This window comes from Terrapene carolina, unplaced genomic scaffold, assembly GCF_002925995.2.
Source record: "Terrapene carolina triunguis isolate 2854851 unplaced genomic scaffold, T_m_triunguis-2.0 Scaffold22, whole genome shotgun sequence".
NCBI lineage: Eukaryota > Metazoa > Chordata > Testudines > Emydidae > Terrapene > Terrapene triunguis.
Genome location: NW_020664373.1, coordinates 14700038 through 14714478, shown reverse-complemented (window position 1 = coordinate 14714478; position 14441 = coordinate 14700038). Strand labels below are relative to the sequence as shown.

Genomic DNA, 14441 nt, shown 5'->3' with positions numbered 1-14441 from the left:
ATCTGAGTCTGTAACACAAGCTAGTCATTGAGAAAGTCATACCCCAAAGTAGATGGAAGGTTTGGGTTTGTAAATGAAGCTATGTTGTTGCAGAAAGTTTGCCCAGACACTGGGAAGAAACAATATTCTAAACTGACAGCCCTTCATCTGACAGCTTTCCAACTTGAAAGGCTGACTGTACTGAAAGCTTGGCGACCCCTACAGTCAGTGTTCAAACACCAGCACTACAGCACAAAGCACAGCAGATTCCAGCTGGAGCCCTGTAGAGTCAGCTACTGTGAGGCAGCTGGCCAGTAATAAGTAGGAGGTCTACTCCGTTATTACACCTTGGTTTCTACTGCGAAGTGTCTGCTCATCACAGAAAAAGCCAAGATGTAACATAGGGAGACGCGACAAGCCAGAATGAATAGATGGGCAAATAAACCATTACTTTTTCTGGTGCCACTTAACACATTATTTTTAGGCTTACCCATAGTTTTTAGCTCCCTGGGGAAGGCAATCTCAGTTTTTACAAATGCCTTCTTTGAGAAAATGAAGATATTTTGCTAAGTAAATACAAGCTACACCATACAGACCCAGACTGCAGTCTAAGACATAGCAAATTGGAGTAACACTATGTAACAGAATCTATAAACTAAACAACCCTCCACTACCAAACCACACAGATTGGCAAACTGCAATACAGAGAAGAATTAAAGAGTCAGCATTTATCAACACATCATAGCATTCAACACGCTGCAGTTTTCAACATATGCTTAAACTAGGCTCCAATACCACAGTGGTTACTGTTGGTAATATTAACTTTTACTAAAATAATTAAAATTGGCAGATTCCTCATGAATACCTAAAACCATGGATACAATTTAAAGTTTACAGTTATAGAAGGCTGATTTTACTATATTATACAAGTGAAATGAGTTAAACTCTGATGACATTAAAGTGGGCAATAATGAAAACCAACACAAAATAAGTGGTGGTGGTGGTGAGGAGTGGGGGTTTTGTGCATTTATGCACTGCAATCTAGCATAAAAGCCATTTCCTTTACAAACACCTAGCTTAGACAGACATTAAGTTCACAGATAGACCAACAAATGGCTTGTTCGCCATTCAAGAATTATTGTAGAGTACTAAGTGAAAACAAATATTTCAACATACTACACCTGCATGATAGATATATTAAAAGACAAGTTATGCTGAGTTCATAGGGAGGAAAAAATACCTTAAGAGTTACAGTTCAGATATGTGCTGGAGAACAGAAAATAGCAGCAAACATTTTATGTTTAAAACAATGATACAAAACTGTATGTGCAGTTATGACTACATATTTGTGATAATCAGAGTCCAGACATCCCAGAGGAAGAACAGGGGCCTGAAACCTCCCAAATAAACAACTGAATGCTGTATACAATACTATTTTACTACAGTAACTCCTCGCTTAACGTTGTAGTTATGTTCCTGAAAAATGCAACTTTAAGCAAAATGATGTTAAGCAAATCCAATTTCCCCATAAGAATTAATGTAAATGGGGGAGGGGGGGTTAGGTTCCAGGGACATTTTTTTCACCAGACAAAAGACTGTATTATATATGTATAAAAACAGTATAAGTTTTAAGCAAACAATTTAATACTGTACACAACAATGATGATTGTGAAGCTTGGTTGAGGTGGTGAAGTCAAAAGGTGGAAGAGGGTGGGATATTTCCCAGGGAATGCCTTACTGCTAAATGATGAACTAGCACTTGGCTGAGCCCTCAAGGGTTAACACCTTGTTGTTAATGTAGCCTCACACTCTACAAGGCAGCATGAATGCAGGGAGGGGAGACAGCATGGCAGACAGAAACACACACCCGGTGAGCGAGACATGCATTGCCCCTTTATGTACGCTGACCCTACTCTAAGTACGTTGCCTTTTTAGATCAGGAAGTTGAGACAGCAGCTGCTGCCTGCAAGCTCCCTCCCTCGTCCTGAGCCCTGTCTTGTTGTCCCTCCACCCCCTGCTCTATGGAGATAGGATAAGCAGGTGGCAGGGGGAGGGGGACACCCTGATATTAGTGCCCCCGCTCCATCCCGCCACAGCAAGCAGGAGGCTCCCGGGAGCAGCTCCAAGGCAGAGTGCAGGAGCAGCACAAGGCAGTGGGGGGAGGGACAGCTGAACTGCCGGCAATTGATAGCTTGTTGGGCGGCTGCTGCACAGGGAACTTAAGGGAGCAGGAAGCTGATAGGAGGGCTGCCGGTCCACCCTGGTTCCAAGCCCCCACCAGCTAGCTCCAACAGGCTGCTCTTTCTGCAAGCAGTAGACAAAGCAGGCAGCTGCCAAACGTTATACGGTAACATTGCGCAACTTTAAACAGGCATGTTCCCTAATTGATCAGCAACGAAACAACGTTAACCGGGACAACTTTAAGTGAGGAGTTACTGTATAAATGTGTATTAAGTAAGGTCTTTTATGAAAGCCAGCAACACACTGGTCATGAATATCATTGTGAAATGTATGTATTAACACTGTGAGGAAGCATGGATACTCATTGATATTGTGCATTCAAGGCTGATCAGACAAAGGGAGAAACAGGGTTTCTCTCAGACCGGAGGGAAGGTAGCTATCTCCCTCTCCCTAATGTAAATTAGGCAATATGGAACCAAAACAATGGAAACTCCATTTACATATGAGTCAACAGGGGGATGGGATGAACAGCAGGGGGTCATCCTGCTTCTGGAGACAAAACAATGAGTTTGGAGAAGTATAAAGAGAAGCAAGAAACCATCACTTAATGGACACAGAAATCTGTGAAAGATGGATCCCTCAGCCACATGGATTAAAGACACTGATCTGACTGTAACAGTGAAATTGCCTGAGACCAAGATTGTAATCTGTTAAATTTTAGACACTGGAAAATGTGTTTTATTTTTGTCACCATTTTCTGTTTCTATTATCCTTGCTTACTCTCACTTACATCACTATTCTTATTAATAGACTTACTTTTGGTTTTATCATAAAATCATCCCAGTGCTGTGCACTAAAGTGTGGATCCTCAGCTAAATTTAGAGGCAGTAAACTTGGTGATTTCTGTGAACGTCCAGTGATAGGAGCTGGATACTGCAGAGGAACGCTCTCCTGGGGGTTCAGGAACTGGGGTTCACTGAATGTTACCTGCAAAGCTAGGTTAAGACTGAGAGAATCTCAAGGAGTTTGTTGGTGAGGTGGACACACTGGTGTGGCAGGGAGCTGACACACAGTTTAAGCTCCAGCAAAACTCTTTCTTGCTGAGGCAGAGGGGTAACAGTGGCTTACGGTTTGGGGCACCCTGAGAAAGCATCACAATATTTAAAAAGTCTCTTCCAGTGAAAGTTTGATTAGAATTACACTTGAAGTGGTTTTACATCAGTTAATATATTAAAGGGCTTTTATATTTTTTAAAAACTTTAAGTTAATAAATATTAGGCCAGAGGTTTCAACATTAACGGGCCCTTGGAAATCAGAGTTTTGCCACTGTCTTCACCTGAAGTGTTTTTACAAGTGCCAAAATTAGACCAGGTTTTCAAAAGTTGCCTCTAATTTTGTGGATGGAAAAATGCAGGCAAAAATTTATATTTGCAAATCTGGTCCTTGAAGTTGGAGCTAGCAATCTAAACATACTATGGGGAGGTGTTCTTTATTATTAACTCTCCATTTATTGCTGGTTCAGCATCCAGTAAGTCAGTTTTCAACTCACTCATGCCTTATGGACAACATAAGTTTTCATCTTTTGTTTATATTTCTAGAGCTACTGGCATGAAAACTGGTTCTCTGTTTAACAATTCACCAGTTCTTGCTTTTTTAAACACCACTTGAAGCCATAATCCTCTGTGACAAGCCAACTAGTTCCTGAAGAAGTGTTTATAAATGTCAAGACAAATACACTATGACCTCAGCTGAGAACATGCACCACCAGAAACAAATGAGTCAGCAGCAGCAAAGACCATGTTTCATACAAATATCCCTAGCAATATATTAAAGAAAAAGTCAGCCAGTATTTTTTCAGGATCTGAAAATGTAAGTCACTATATATAGAGAAGGAATGTAGAATTATTTCTTTTAATCACAGTGTCATACCTGCGTGAAATATTTTCCATCGTGTTTCAGGACTTTCATTGAAAGGTCAAGAATCAATCGTAGAAACTCCCACGTAGAATCTGGATATAAAGAATGAATTAGAATCTTCAAGTACTAGTGGCTTGTTAAGCATTACATAACTAATATTTAAGCACTGCTGCTGAGTATTTCAGCAGGATGATTATTTTTCTCTATCATTAGTTTAAATAAAGTGTTGATTACCAGCACTTGGGCTCCTGGGATTTTTGTCAGGTTTTTTTAGAATTTCTGAGAGACTTTGCATAGCTTGTAGTGTGAATTCCCACACTTATTTTCATGAGTTTCCACTATTCAGCTGACTGTGCTTAAAGTCAAACTAAAGCGGTAAACAAAGAAAATTTCAGGAAAAAAAAAATCAAGTCTTCAATGCCAGTAACTGGACTTTTTAAGCCCAGAATGCAAATAGAAAAGTATTTCATTACCAATAAGGTAATGCAGTTTCCACCCAGCCAAGGGCACAGAGGAAGCAAGCATGCAATCCTAAACTATGGAGGTTAGATGCGTAAGTGACATTCCCCCCTCAGCTCTAATTTTTCACACTGCAAGGTGCATATTGGTAAGCAGAGTCCTGAAAATAAGAAAAATATGCAGGAGAAAGAATGTAATGGTGATTCTTTAAGTCATTGGATGCATGCATTAAACTAACCCTTGTGAAGATTTAACTTGTTTCGCAAGCATAACTGCAATCGGCAACTCAAGCTAACAGTTATCTGTCATCTTGAAGGCATTACTGGAGAGAAATCTAAAACAGCGCCGCCTAATGAAAATATTGAGATCTTGCTGTCCTTCAACATACAGCACAATAAGACTTCAACTTCTTCTAGCCATTCCATCCACACCGTGTCTTCTGCCAGGAAAATTCTATTCTCCATAGTTAAGGTATCTTATGTTCCCTAAAGTGTTCCATATCCATATTTTAATAGAATAGTGATATAGCACATAATAATTCTGAAGTCCTCAACTGTTTTGAAAAACGACCTCAACTTTCAGACTTGCTCAGCAACCTTCCATATTTTCTTTTTGTCTGTCTTGCTTGGGGGCTGCTACTGGATTTCTCCGCCCCCCCAAAAATGTCAATCAAGGAATAAGCAACAGCATGGGAGTTAAAAAAAAACAAACAGTAGAATTAGGACCAGGAGCCATTATAGAATGTTTGGAGACAGTTTTTTCATGCTGTGCTATGAAATCAACCCATCTTTCTCTAATATGCACTGAAAGGCAGGGTCTTTTGCAGTTGCATACTGTAACCCTACTCAGTGTAATGAGTCATCTGGACTGTAATCCAAATATAGCCGAAAAATGCCCTGAGTTGGTACTAGTAATACTGAATCTAAACATATCAAACGTTTGCATTCTCAAAAAAATGCTTTTTAAACAATCTATAAAAATCCTCTTTCGCACAATTTTCTCTAAGCGATATCTGGCCTGATATGAAACAAAAGCAGTATTTTAAAAATAAAAATCAGAAACTTAAACATTGACCTTTTAGAAATGTATTCTAATATACAAAAGCCAAAATATTACTACTACAAAGCAGGGGTAGGCAACCTATGGCACGCGTGCCGAAGTCGGTTCTGTATAAAATAATTGCCAAAACTTACAGTATGACTACAGTAGTTTATATTGTACCATCACCCAGAGAGGAAGTAAATTCCTGGGGGGCGGGAGGGAGGAGAGGGAAGAAATGCTCCAAAGAGAAAAGAAATCTGGGCAAAAAATGCTCCAAAAACGTACATGCTAGAGCAGCAACTCAAATATAGTGTGACACTATTATATTTATTTTCAAAAACATAAAACATATCTCCCTTCCTGAGAACATAAAATAGTGTGTCCCCCAATTTCATAAGACCCAATTAAAGAAAATGTACATTCAAGTTCTGTAGGTCACAAATCTATGGCAAGCTGTAAAAAAGAGATTTGTGTTTCCAAAGTCTTCTATAGTTTATAAACTAGCTGTACTGTTTAAATTCAACTCGAGAAGTGGAGGTGGGGGAAAATAAAGATCCTGCTATGACATTTACTTCAAAATTTGCAAGGAAAGTACTCCTCACTTCCTCCTTCTCCCAATTCAGGAACTGAATGCTAAAATTTAGAAGTCCTGATCGTCACAATTCTTCTCTCCACCTGCATGCATGTGCACTCCTTTCCCCCCATCCCTTACTTTTCTTCCTAGTGCTCCTAATTATGAGAACATCTCTGGTCTCAAAAGAGCATGTTACTTATAGAAACTGCTGTGAATACCACCCCACACACCCCTGAATGAGACTCTGACATGGCTGAAATAAACTCTTAGTAAGTGTACAGTTGGCTGCTGTGCAATGACTAGGTCCCTGTCACCACCAACATCCAGAAAAGCGGGGGGGGGGGGGGGGGGGGGGGGGGGGGGGGGAGGAGAGGAAAGGAAAGGAAACGACGTACTTGTGGATATATGTCTACACTACTGCAGGGAAAAAAAAGCCATGGCAGAGTCTTAGAGCCCACATCAACTGACTCAGACTCACACTACAGGGGTAAAAATGGCAGTGCAGATGTTCCCACTTGGGCTGGAGCTCAGGCTCTGAAACCCACAGCGGGGGGGGGGGGGGGGGGGGGGGTCTGAGAGCCTGAGCTCCAGCCCAAGTGGGAACATCAACACTATTTTTAGCCCTGCATCAAATGACCCAGGCTGAGATTCACTGCCACAGGTTTTGTTTTGGCGTTTTTTTGCAGTGTAGATGTACCCCATCGCTGCACTCTGCTATTTAGCTTTTGATAGAACTAGTTGTGACCCAAGAGCCCCACGGAGCTAGGCAATCCAGACAGATGCTCCGGAGTTGGAGTGTGCCTTTCACTAACCTGCAGAATGTCAGCAGGGCTGAGTAGGCCTAGAGGAGTGTGCTTGTGTTGCCCGTGGAGTTGGGGAGCTGACCCATGGCAGGTACAGACAAGGTTTCCTCAAGGTGAAGCCAGGAGGGGTAGGGGGCGGGGCAGAAGGGGCAGCAAGGTTCCTCACAGCCCAGAAGCATCACATAAGGTAAAAAAATCCCCCTCATTTTAACCCCCAAAATAATATTTTGCTGCAAACTGTCAAGAAAACAAAGTGTTAAAAACAGTTAGTATAAACAAAGAATTAACCTTCTTCGGGAGATGTGGAGATTGGAACAGCTGTCAGATCATTAATTACATAATCAAACATCCTTCCTTCTTTGGCATACCTCTTCAGTACTGGAACACAGTCTTCTATTAGAACCTAAAAAATTATTGTTTTAATAAGTGATCAAAATCCTCTTAAACTGACTAGACTAATATGATGTATAGGAATTAAAATAGGGAAAGGGGTCAGAATTAAGCCTGACTTTAACATAAGGTTCTAATCTTAGCTTTTTATATCTCCACATAGAAGGCAATGCTGGGGGGATGGGGCAGCAGAGTGATGCAGCAGCGAACCAGAATTTCCATTCCCAGCTCTGTCACCGACTGCTGGGTGACCACTTAGATCATTTGTGCCTCTGTTATTCCCCATTTTGTAGATGGGGAAGTAGTTAATAGCGTCACAAGATAATTGCAAGTTTTGAGATCCTTGGATGAACGGCACTTGACACATGCAAAATATCATGCAATTTTTGCTAGTTTTTCTCCAAGAAAACTAGCTAGTGTTCAAGGATATGTCATTGGGAAGAATAACCTTGCAGTTAAGATACCGAACTATGATCCAGTAGATCTGGGCTAGTTTACCTGCTCTGACAGACATGATATGTTACATACCCTTCTCAGTAACCCTGTTTCTTCTTTTTTCCAATGGGGAGCGGGTGTAGAATATTTACTCATATGAATAGAATTTGCCAACAGATTTCAAGCAAATAATAGCACAGATAAAACCAAATTAACCCCCCAATCATGTGAACTATACCTGAGATTCTGAATGATGCACTAGCATTGATTTAAGTTTATGATTTGCATTACTTCTCAGCCAGTTTATACTGGGAGATATTAGATACCATACTCTATTTTTATATTAATATTACCTATTTTCACTCAGCTACTAACAAGGTTTGGTGATGGCAATATGCATTATTATGTTTCAAGTTTCTTTATTATTCCAAGTGTGAGTTGTAAATATTAAAAAAGCAGAGTGGGTTTGGAGATGGAGAGTTAAATATTTCAAAATTAATGGATCAGTGTGTTTAATCTAAACCCTGGTGCAAAATATACTATGATTTAGAAATGCAGATATGGATTAAACCTAAAGTAGGAAAGAAAATGTTAAGAAGCCAGATGGCATACAAAAAACTTCCCAAAACAATACATCCCAGATCTAAATCTAGATGTTACTTGTAATGAAGGTAACAGATAAATTACCTGATAGCATTCTCCTTTAAGATTGTCTAAGACATCTCCACATGTTTTACGCATGTATTTTTTACACCCGTCGATCACCATTTGGTCAATGTTTGATGTTAGTTAAGGAGCATTAAATTCTGTTCACCTTTTATTAACCAAAGTTTTGGAGGGTTTTTCCCTTTTATCAAAGAGATACAGTCAAACTTATGGAGGAATAGTAATAGTAATATAATTTCCTGCAACATCTAGGTTTAGGAATTAATTCCCAACCCCAATTAGAGGTTTACGATATTATTTATATAAAAAAAAAAATTCTTTCCAACCAGCACTGTTGGTACCATAATTTACCATACATTTTAAAAGCGTAATGTTTTAGTACAATGATGATGATAATTATTTTGGTTTATAGCTAATGAAATTTCCTATGTACAGTGACTAACAGCAAATCATATCTGGAAAATGGAACTTTGAAATCTTATTTATGAAGCCACCTTTGGATCATTTTCTTTAACTGATATCTGAGAAAGAGGATACGGTAGACACATGTGCCATCATCATTAAGAACCAAATCCTGAAGTCTTTAATCAGGTGACATTCCCATTGACATCAATGGCTTTAAGTTACCTAAATAAGAAAATCGGGATTCAGCTCAAAGTGCAGAAAATGGTGTCCCAGAGCTACGGTTTGGATTAGGAACTTGGAACTATATATTCCATGGCCAGGATCAGATCTCACAGTCAGTGCCTGCATGCTGCAGTGATTGGGTCTAAAACCATTCCTATTTTTTGGCTTAGAGAGAGCCAGTCTCCCAACATAAGTTCATATACGAGACATTTAATTTGAGGTCCCAAGATACAAAAGGAAGAGTATGCTGTATTATTAACATGAATGGTCATTTGTTGAAAGGATATCTCCACCATGGTGACCATCTTTGGTTTCAGTTTGACTATTTCATATAGTATACCCCCATCACCACCTCCTAGGATCAGCACTTCTTTCCCAGTGTAGTCTTCTTTCCCACTGCCCATTATGGCTTGCGTATACGCCAGGTCACTCTCTGCCAGATCTGGAAGGAACAAAGAGAAAGTTGGTCAGAAGCTTTGCATTTTTAAGTCGTTAATCACTAAATACAGAAGACCAGATGCATCTTAAAGCAAGGCTGTGTATTGTCTGTGAGAAAATCAGGATGGATTTTATATTCTTCAAGAACAAAAAAAACAACATGCTTACAAGTGTTAATGTTATAAAATCCAGCTCTCCAAAGTGAGGACATGCCAGAACTAAGGGCTTTCCCGGCATGGAATTTTTATGGCTACTTCCGCCCCCATCCCATCATTTACTCTGCATGGGTAGATCTGCATGATGACCCCTATTAGAGTCAATGAACTCTGTGCAGATGTGACCGCAAGCAGCCAATTGCAGGTGGGGGCATTACTGCATACCCTCTGCTAATTCACTGACTTTTTCTTACACCTCAGTTAATTGAGCAGTTCCCTGGGCTATCATTTTATTAGATATATATATATATATATATTTGTCTACACGATGCCTGCAAAGCACACCAGAGGGGTTTGAAATCACGGCAGATCTGGCAGTGTTCTTTCCTGTGGCCCTCCTCCAGACACTTGAGACAACTCAAGTGAGGGTCGCTGGTAGGCCTAGGCTTGCCACAGGAAGCACACTGTTTAAGCCCCAGTGACCGAGGCATGCCCCCGGTACTGGGGGAGGAACGGACAGCCTCTCCGGGCATGGAGAGGAGCCCTACTCCTACTACACTAAAACAACTAAAAACTAGACTAAGAAACTATGTACAGGAAAACTATAGCGAGAACCACTAAAGGCACTTTGCAAAGGCAAAGAGGGCAGTTCCAACAGCCGTCACGGGCAGTAAGAAGGAACTGAAGAGCGCAGGCTCAGCGGGGCCCCTTATATCGGTTCTATGTTCACGCAGCACCAGGCGGCGCCAGAGTCGAGCCAACTAGGGGAAAATTTCCGACAGCTGTGCTCAGGGCATGCACACACCTAAATCGGAATGGACATGTACAAGCACTCGAAGAAGTAGTAGTATTGATGGGGAGGTTGAGACCGCTAATTGGCTGCCCCTAGCTGGCCTCAACCAAAGAGAAAGCAAGTGGCCAAAGGCCCAAATATTTTAAAGGGGAAAATAAGCCATCTAACAAGGTTATGAAACCCTAAGGCAGACTAGGGAAAATCATTTCATTTGTCCTTTAAAATAATGGGCAGTTGTTTAGAAGATGGATGACTGAGTTTGCTTTCCTGTCCCTTAAAGTAACTGTCAGAGGTTGCATAGCCTGAGAAAGGGTTAAATAAATATAAGAGAGATCTCTTCACTATTCTCTGAAACTTTCTGTTTGATACTTTGGGAAAAAATGCCTTTAACACACACACACACACTCCTTCCCTCCCTCCAAAAACTCCACACAACATCCATGGGAAACTAACAAAGGTGTGTTCTGATAAGATAGAATCCAAATAACCTACAGCTTCAGACCAACAGCACATTGTAAAGAGACCATACTTACTAACATCCCCACTGAGGATAAGAATATTCCCAAACTGTTTCGAATGTAGAATTTTAATATTCTGATAAGGCGACTCTTCATCATAAACAACCTCATCTATGTCATACTCTACCAAACGCCCATCAGCCGTGGGCCAGTATCTATCAATGGCTTCTCCTCTCACAATTGCTGGCAATCTAAAGAAGGGAAAAAAACAAAAACTATTCACAATTCAATCTGAAAGTTAACAAACATTCCTCATTCTCCTTTAATTTAGCATAAATGCAGTACATGAAAGATGCTCTCCCACCCCCATAGTACTTAACATTTTCTTATCATCATTAGGAACGCAGTACTACATAACTGAATGTAGTGGACACCTACTCAAATACATGTTTAATCTACGATTTTGCAAGAAAATACTATCTAAATAGTATTCATACAAAAAAATAAAAATCTGCGAATGTGATTTTTAAATTTTTCTTGTATTCAGTAAGATTGCACTGTCTACAAAGTTATTCCAATTTGTGTGTAATGCTCAAGAAGGTTATTTTAAATATTTTAGCTAGCAGTCAAATATACAAGGATTGCTAGTGTCTACAGGAGAATCTGGGTGTTGGTACTTTAATTTAGCACTATTTTAGCAACCTGTGTGTGAATCAGTCTTTTATAGCGGGGAAGAGGATTTGTGTAACACTAGACACTTAATTTGAAACTAGAAACTGAAATTAATGACACAAATGCAGAACATGGGCAAAAAGACACCAAACAAGTTTAAGCACTGTCTGCCTTTATTCTTAACGTAAATGTGAAACACATTTGGATGTTTTCACCAGAATTTGCATTAATTACTGAAAGTCTGGCTCAGATATGTAGCCTCAAAGTTGGATGAATCTAATAAGTCATTTTACAATTTCTTAATCGAGTATAAATTCAGTTTTAAAAAATGAGTTAGCTTTAAAAAGACAAATTCACATTCAATGTTCATGTTAAGGTGACACCAACAGATCAAAATGCTTTTGTTATGCTTCTGTGCATAAACACGGATTTAATTTGTTTCCTATTGAGGAGAATTAAGCTTTTTGAAAAAATAAATGAATTCATCTTTTGAATTTCCAGTGATTCTAAAGGACAAAAATCAAAATTATACCTTCTGAGAGACACTAGATGGCAATACACGGTGGGAGAAAGTAAAAAAATAAATATATATATATTACACACACATACACACGCACAAATATGAGACGGCAAAAAAAAAAAATCAGGAACTGCAATTTCTGGCTGTTCTGCGTCCAGAGTGAAAGACCTTTGCTGTCCTTATAAAATTAACACACATGGACAAGATAGCCTCACCATTTGAGCACATCAAAATATCAAACAAATTAAAATGCTACTTTCTCCACTTTTTTATTTATTCAACTCAATTGTTATGAAAATATTTCAGACTACTTTTTCTTTATTTTGGATTCCCTTTCTCTCTTCATGCACCATAATTATTATATAGTATACAAAGGATCAGTATTACAGAATGGCTTAAGCTATACACAATTTAACAAGCCTAGTGGCGATATTTATCAATTCTGAAATAAAACCACCACATTTGTCGGAATTGAAAAAGCAGACATGCTCCCACTAATAAATATATATATTACATACACACACTGACTATTTATAGTTTTTTATAAAGGCAATAATTTATTATTGGTGATTTTAACAGCCCCTTAGAAACTTAAAACTGAGTTTCCTTACAAACTCCACCACAGCACTATAGAATGTGTCTGGGAACCAAAAATCTCTCATTTAAAAAAAAGTCGTGGAATTTGCTAGATACAAAAAAGTCAATTTTGCACCTACCAATCTTGACAGTGTTTCTTTGAACAGGTATTTATTGTAGAAATTAACTGCCATAGGAAATTTTCAAATCAGTATACAAAAATATATTTACATATACGCATCTGTTTGAATAAATCTGAGGATTAGAAACAAAAATTAACAGTAAATCAAAAGGTATGTCCACAGACCTGTCCACTACACTACAGGATCAAAACCAAATTGTGTCAATCCAGAGTGATTCCCTGACTTCAGAAGAATTGGGCCCTACTTACACCTGTGTAACAAAGCAGGATTTGACTCACTTTCAATGTTAATATAAATCAAGTTAAAAGGTGATGATACATTAAAAATAACATACCGCTTTACCCTTTTGATACTGCTGTGAAACAACTCTTTCATTTTTTCTTCTATCTTATTTAGTAACTGTAAGAAACATGAAAGATGTTAAGTTTACAAAAGGTCAGAAATACACTTCCCCACCCACAATACAGTAATTTGAAATAGTGTTAAATAAGGTGTAAAAAGGAGTCTCCCTGTGGTGCCTATACAGCTGGGATGGGGCCACTGGCCACGCCCAATTATCACCCCGAGGTCAGGTCAGCCCAGCCCAGCCCCCAGCCTTTTAGGGTATGTCTACACTGCAATTAGACACCCGCGGCTGGCCCGTGCCAGCTGACTTGGGCTCACCAGGCTCAGGCTGTGGGGCTGTTCAACAGTAGTGCAGACTTCCAGCTCAGGCTGGCTGTGGGACTCTAGGACCCTGTGAGGTGGGAGGGTCCCAGGACTCAAGCTGCAGCCCGAGCTAGAACACCTCCTACACCACAATTTATCAGCCCCGCAACCTGAGCCCCACAAGCCCGAGTCAGATGGCCTGAGTCAGCCTTGCAGGGCTGAAAACTTGCAGTACAGATGTTCAGGCTTGGGCCTGAACGTCTGCACAGAAATTTTACAGCCCCACAAATCCAAGTCAGCTGACCTAGCCAGCCACAGATGTTTAATCGCTGAGTAGATATATCCGACAGGTAAAAGCCCAGAGCCAGCAGAACTCCAGTTAGCAGTCCATGAGTTTCTTAACTTACGGCTTGAGTATCTACACTCATTTGTAACCCCAGGTTAGGAATTGTTGAACCCTGGGTCCCAACCTGCATCTACACTGCATTATGTGGGCCTGAATCCAGCCACCCAACTTTCCTAGTACCCTCCCAACACATGGCCTCTCTAACCCTTGGTTCACGGTGTAGTGTGGGAAACCTTGAGTGACCACCACACGACTGTCAAGAGGACAAAGAAAGTCAGCACATGGGAGCATGGAATGCCTTTGGTGGACATGTCCTTTGGGCTATGTCTACCCTGTAAAGCAACGGGTCTCAAACCCTGGATCCTGGCTTGACTCAGGCTCATGGAGTCCTGAGAGCCTGGGTCCAAGCCCTAGGTTAACACAATTTGTGTTTAGATGGAAGGAAGGGGTTAGGCTTGAGGCTGAGTTTGAAAGAGGTCAGTAGCAACACCTTACTTTGGGGGTGCCTGGGTAGCAGCTTTATTGGACTCTTGGCCAGGTGGCCAAGCCAGTCTCTCCCTCCTCGGGGGGTGGGGGTGGGGGCAAGAGAGGTGTAGGACCTCTGGCATTGGGAGGTTCCT

At 40.3% G+C, this 14441-nt stretch overlaps 1 protein-coding gene across 1 annotated transcript in view; it reads right to left on the bottom strand.

Annotated features, from left to right (window-relative positions):
* LOC112105117 (spermine synthase) overlaps nucleotides 1–14441 on the bottom strand; it is a 66725-nt gene that overhangs the window by 14006 nt on the left and 38278 nt on the right. The window contains exons 4-9 of the mRNA XM_026648821.2: nucleotides 13162–13226; nucleotides 10992–11167; nucleotides 9360–9514; nucleotides 8467–8556; nucleotides 7243–7357; nucleotides 4090–4169 (exon numbers count right to left, since the gene is read on the bottom strand). Coding sequence (XP_026504606.1) covers nucleotides 4090–4169; nucleotides 7243–7357; nucleotides 8467–8556; nucleotides 9360–9514; nucleotides 10992–11167; nucleotides 13162–13226 — 681 coding nt within the window. The remainder of the gene's footprint in view (nucleotides 1–4089; nucleotides 4170–7242; nucleotides 7358–8466; nucleotides 8557–9359; nucleotides 9515–10991; nucleotides 11168–13161; nucleotides 13227–14441) is intronic.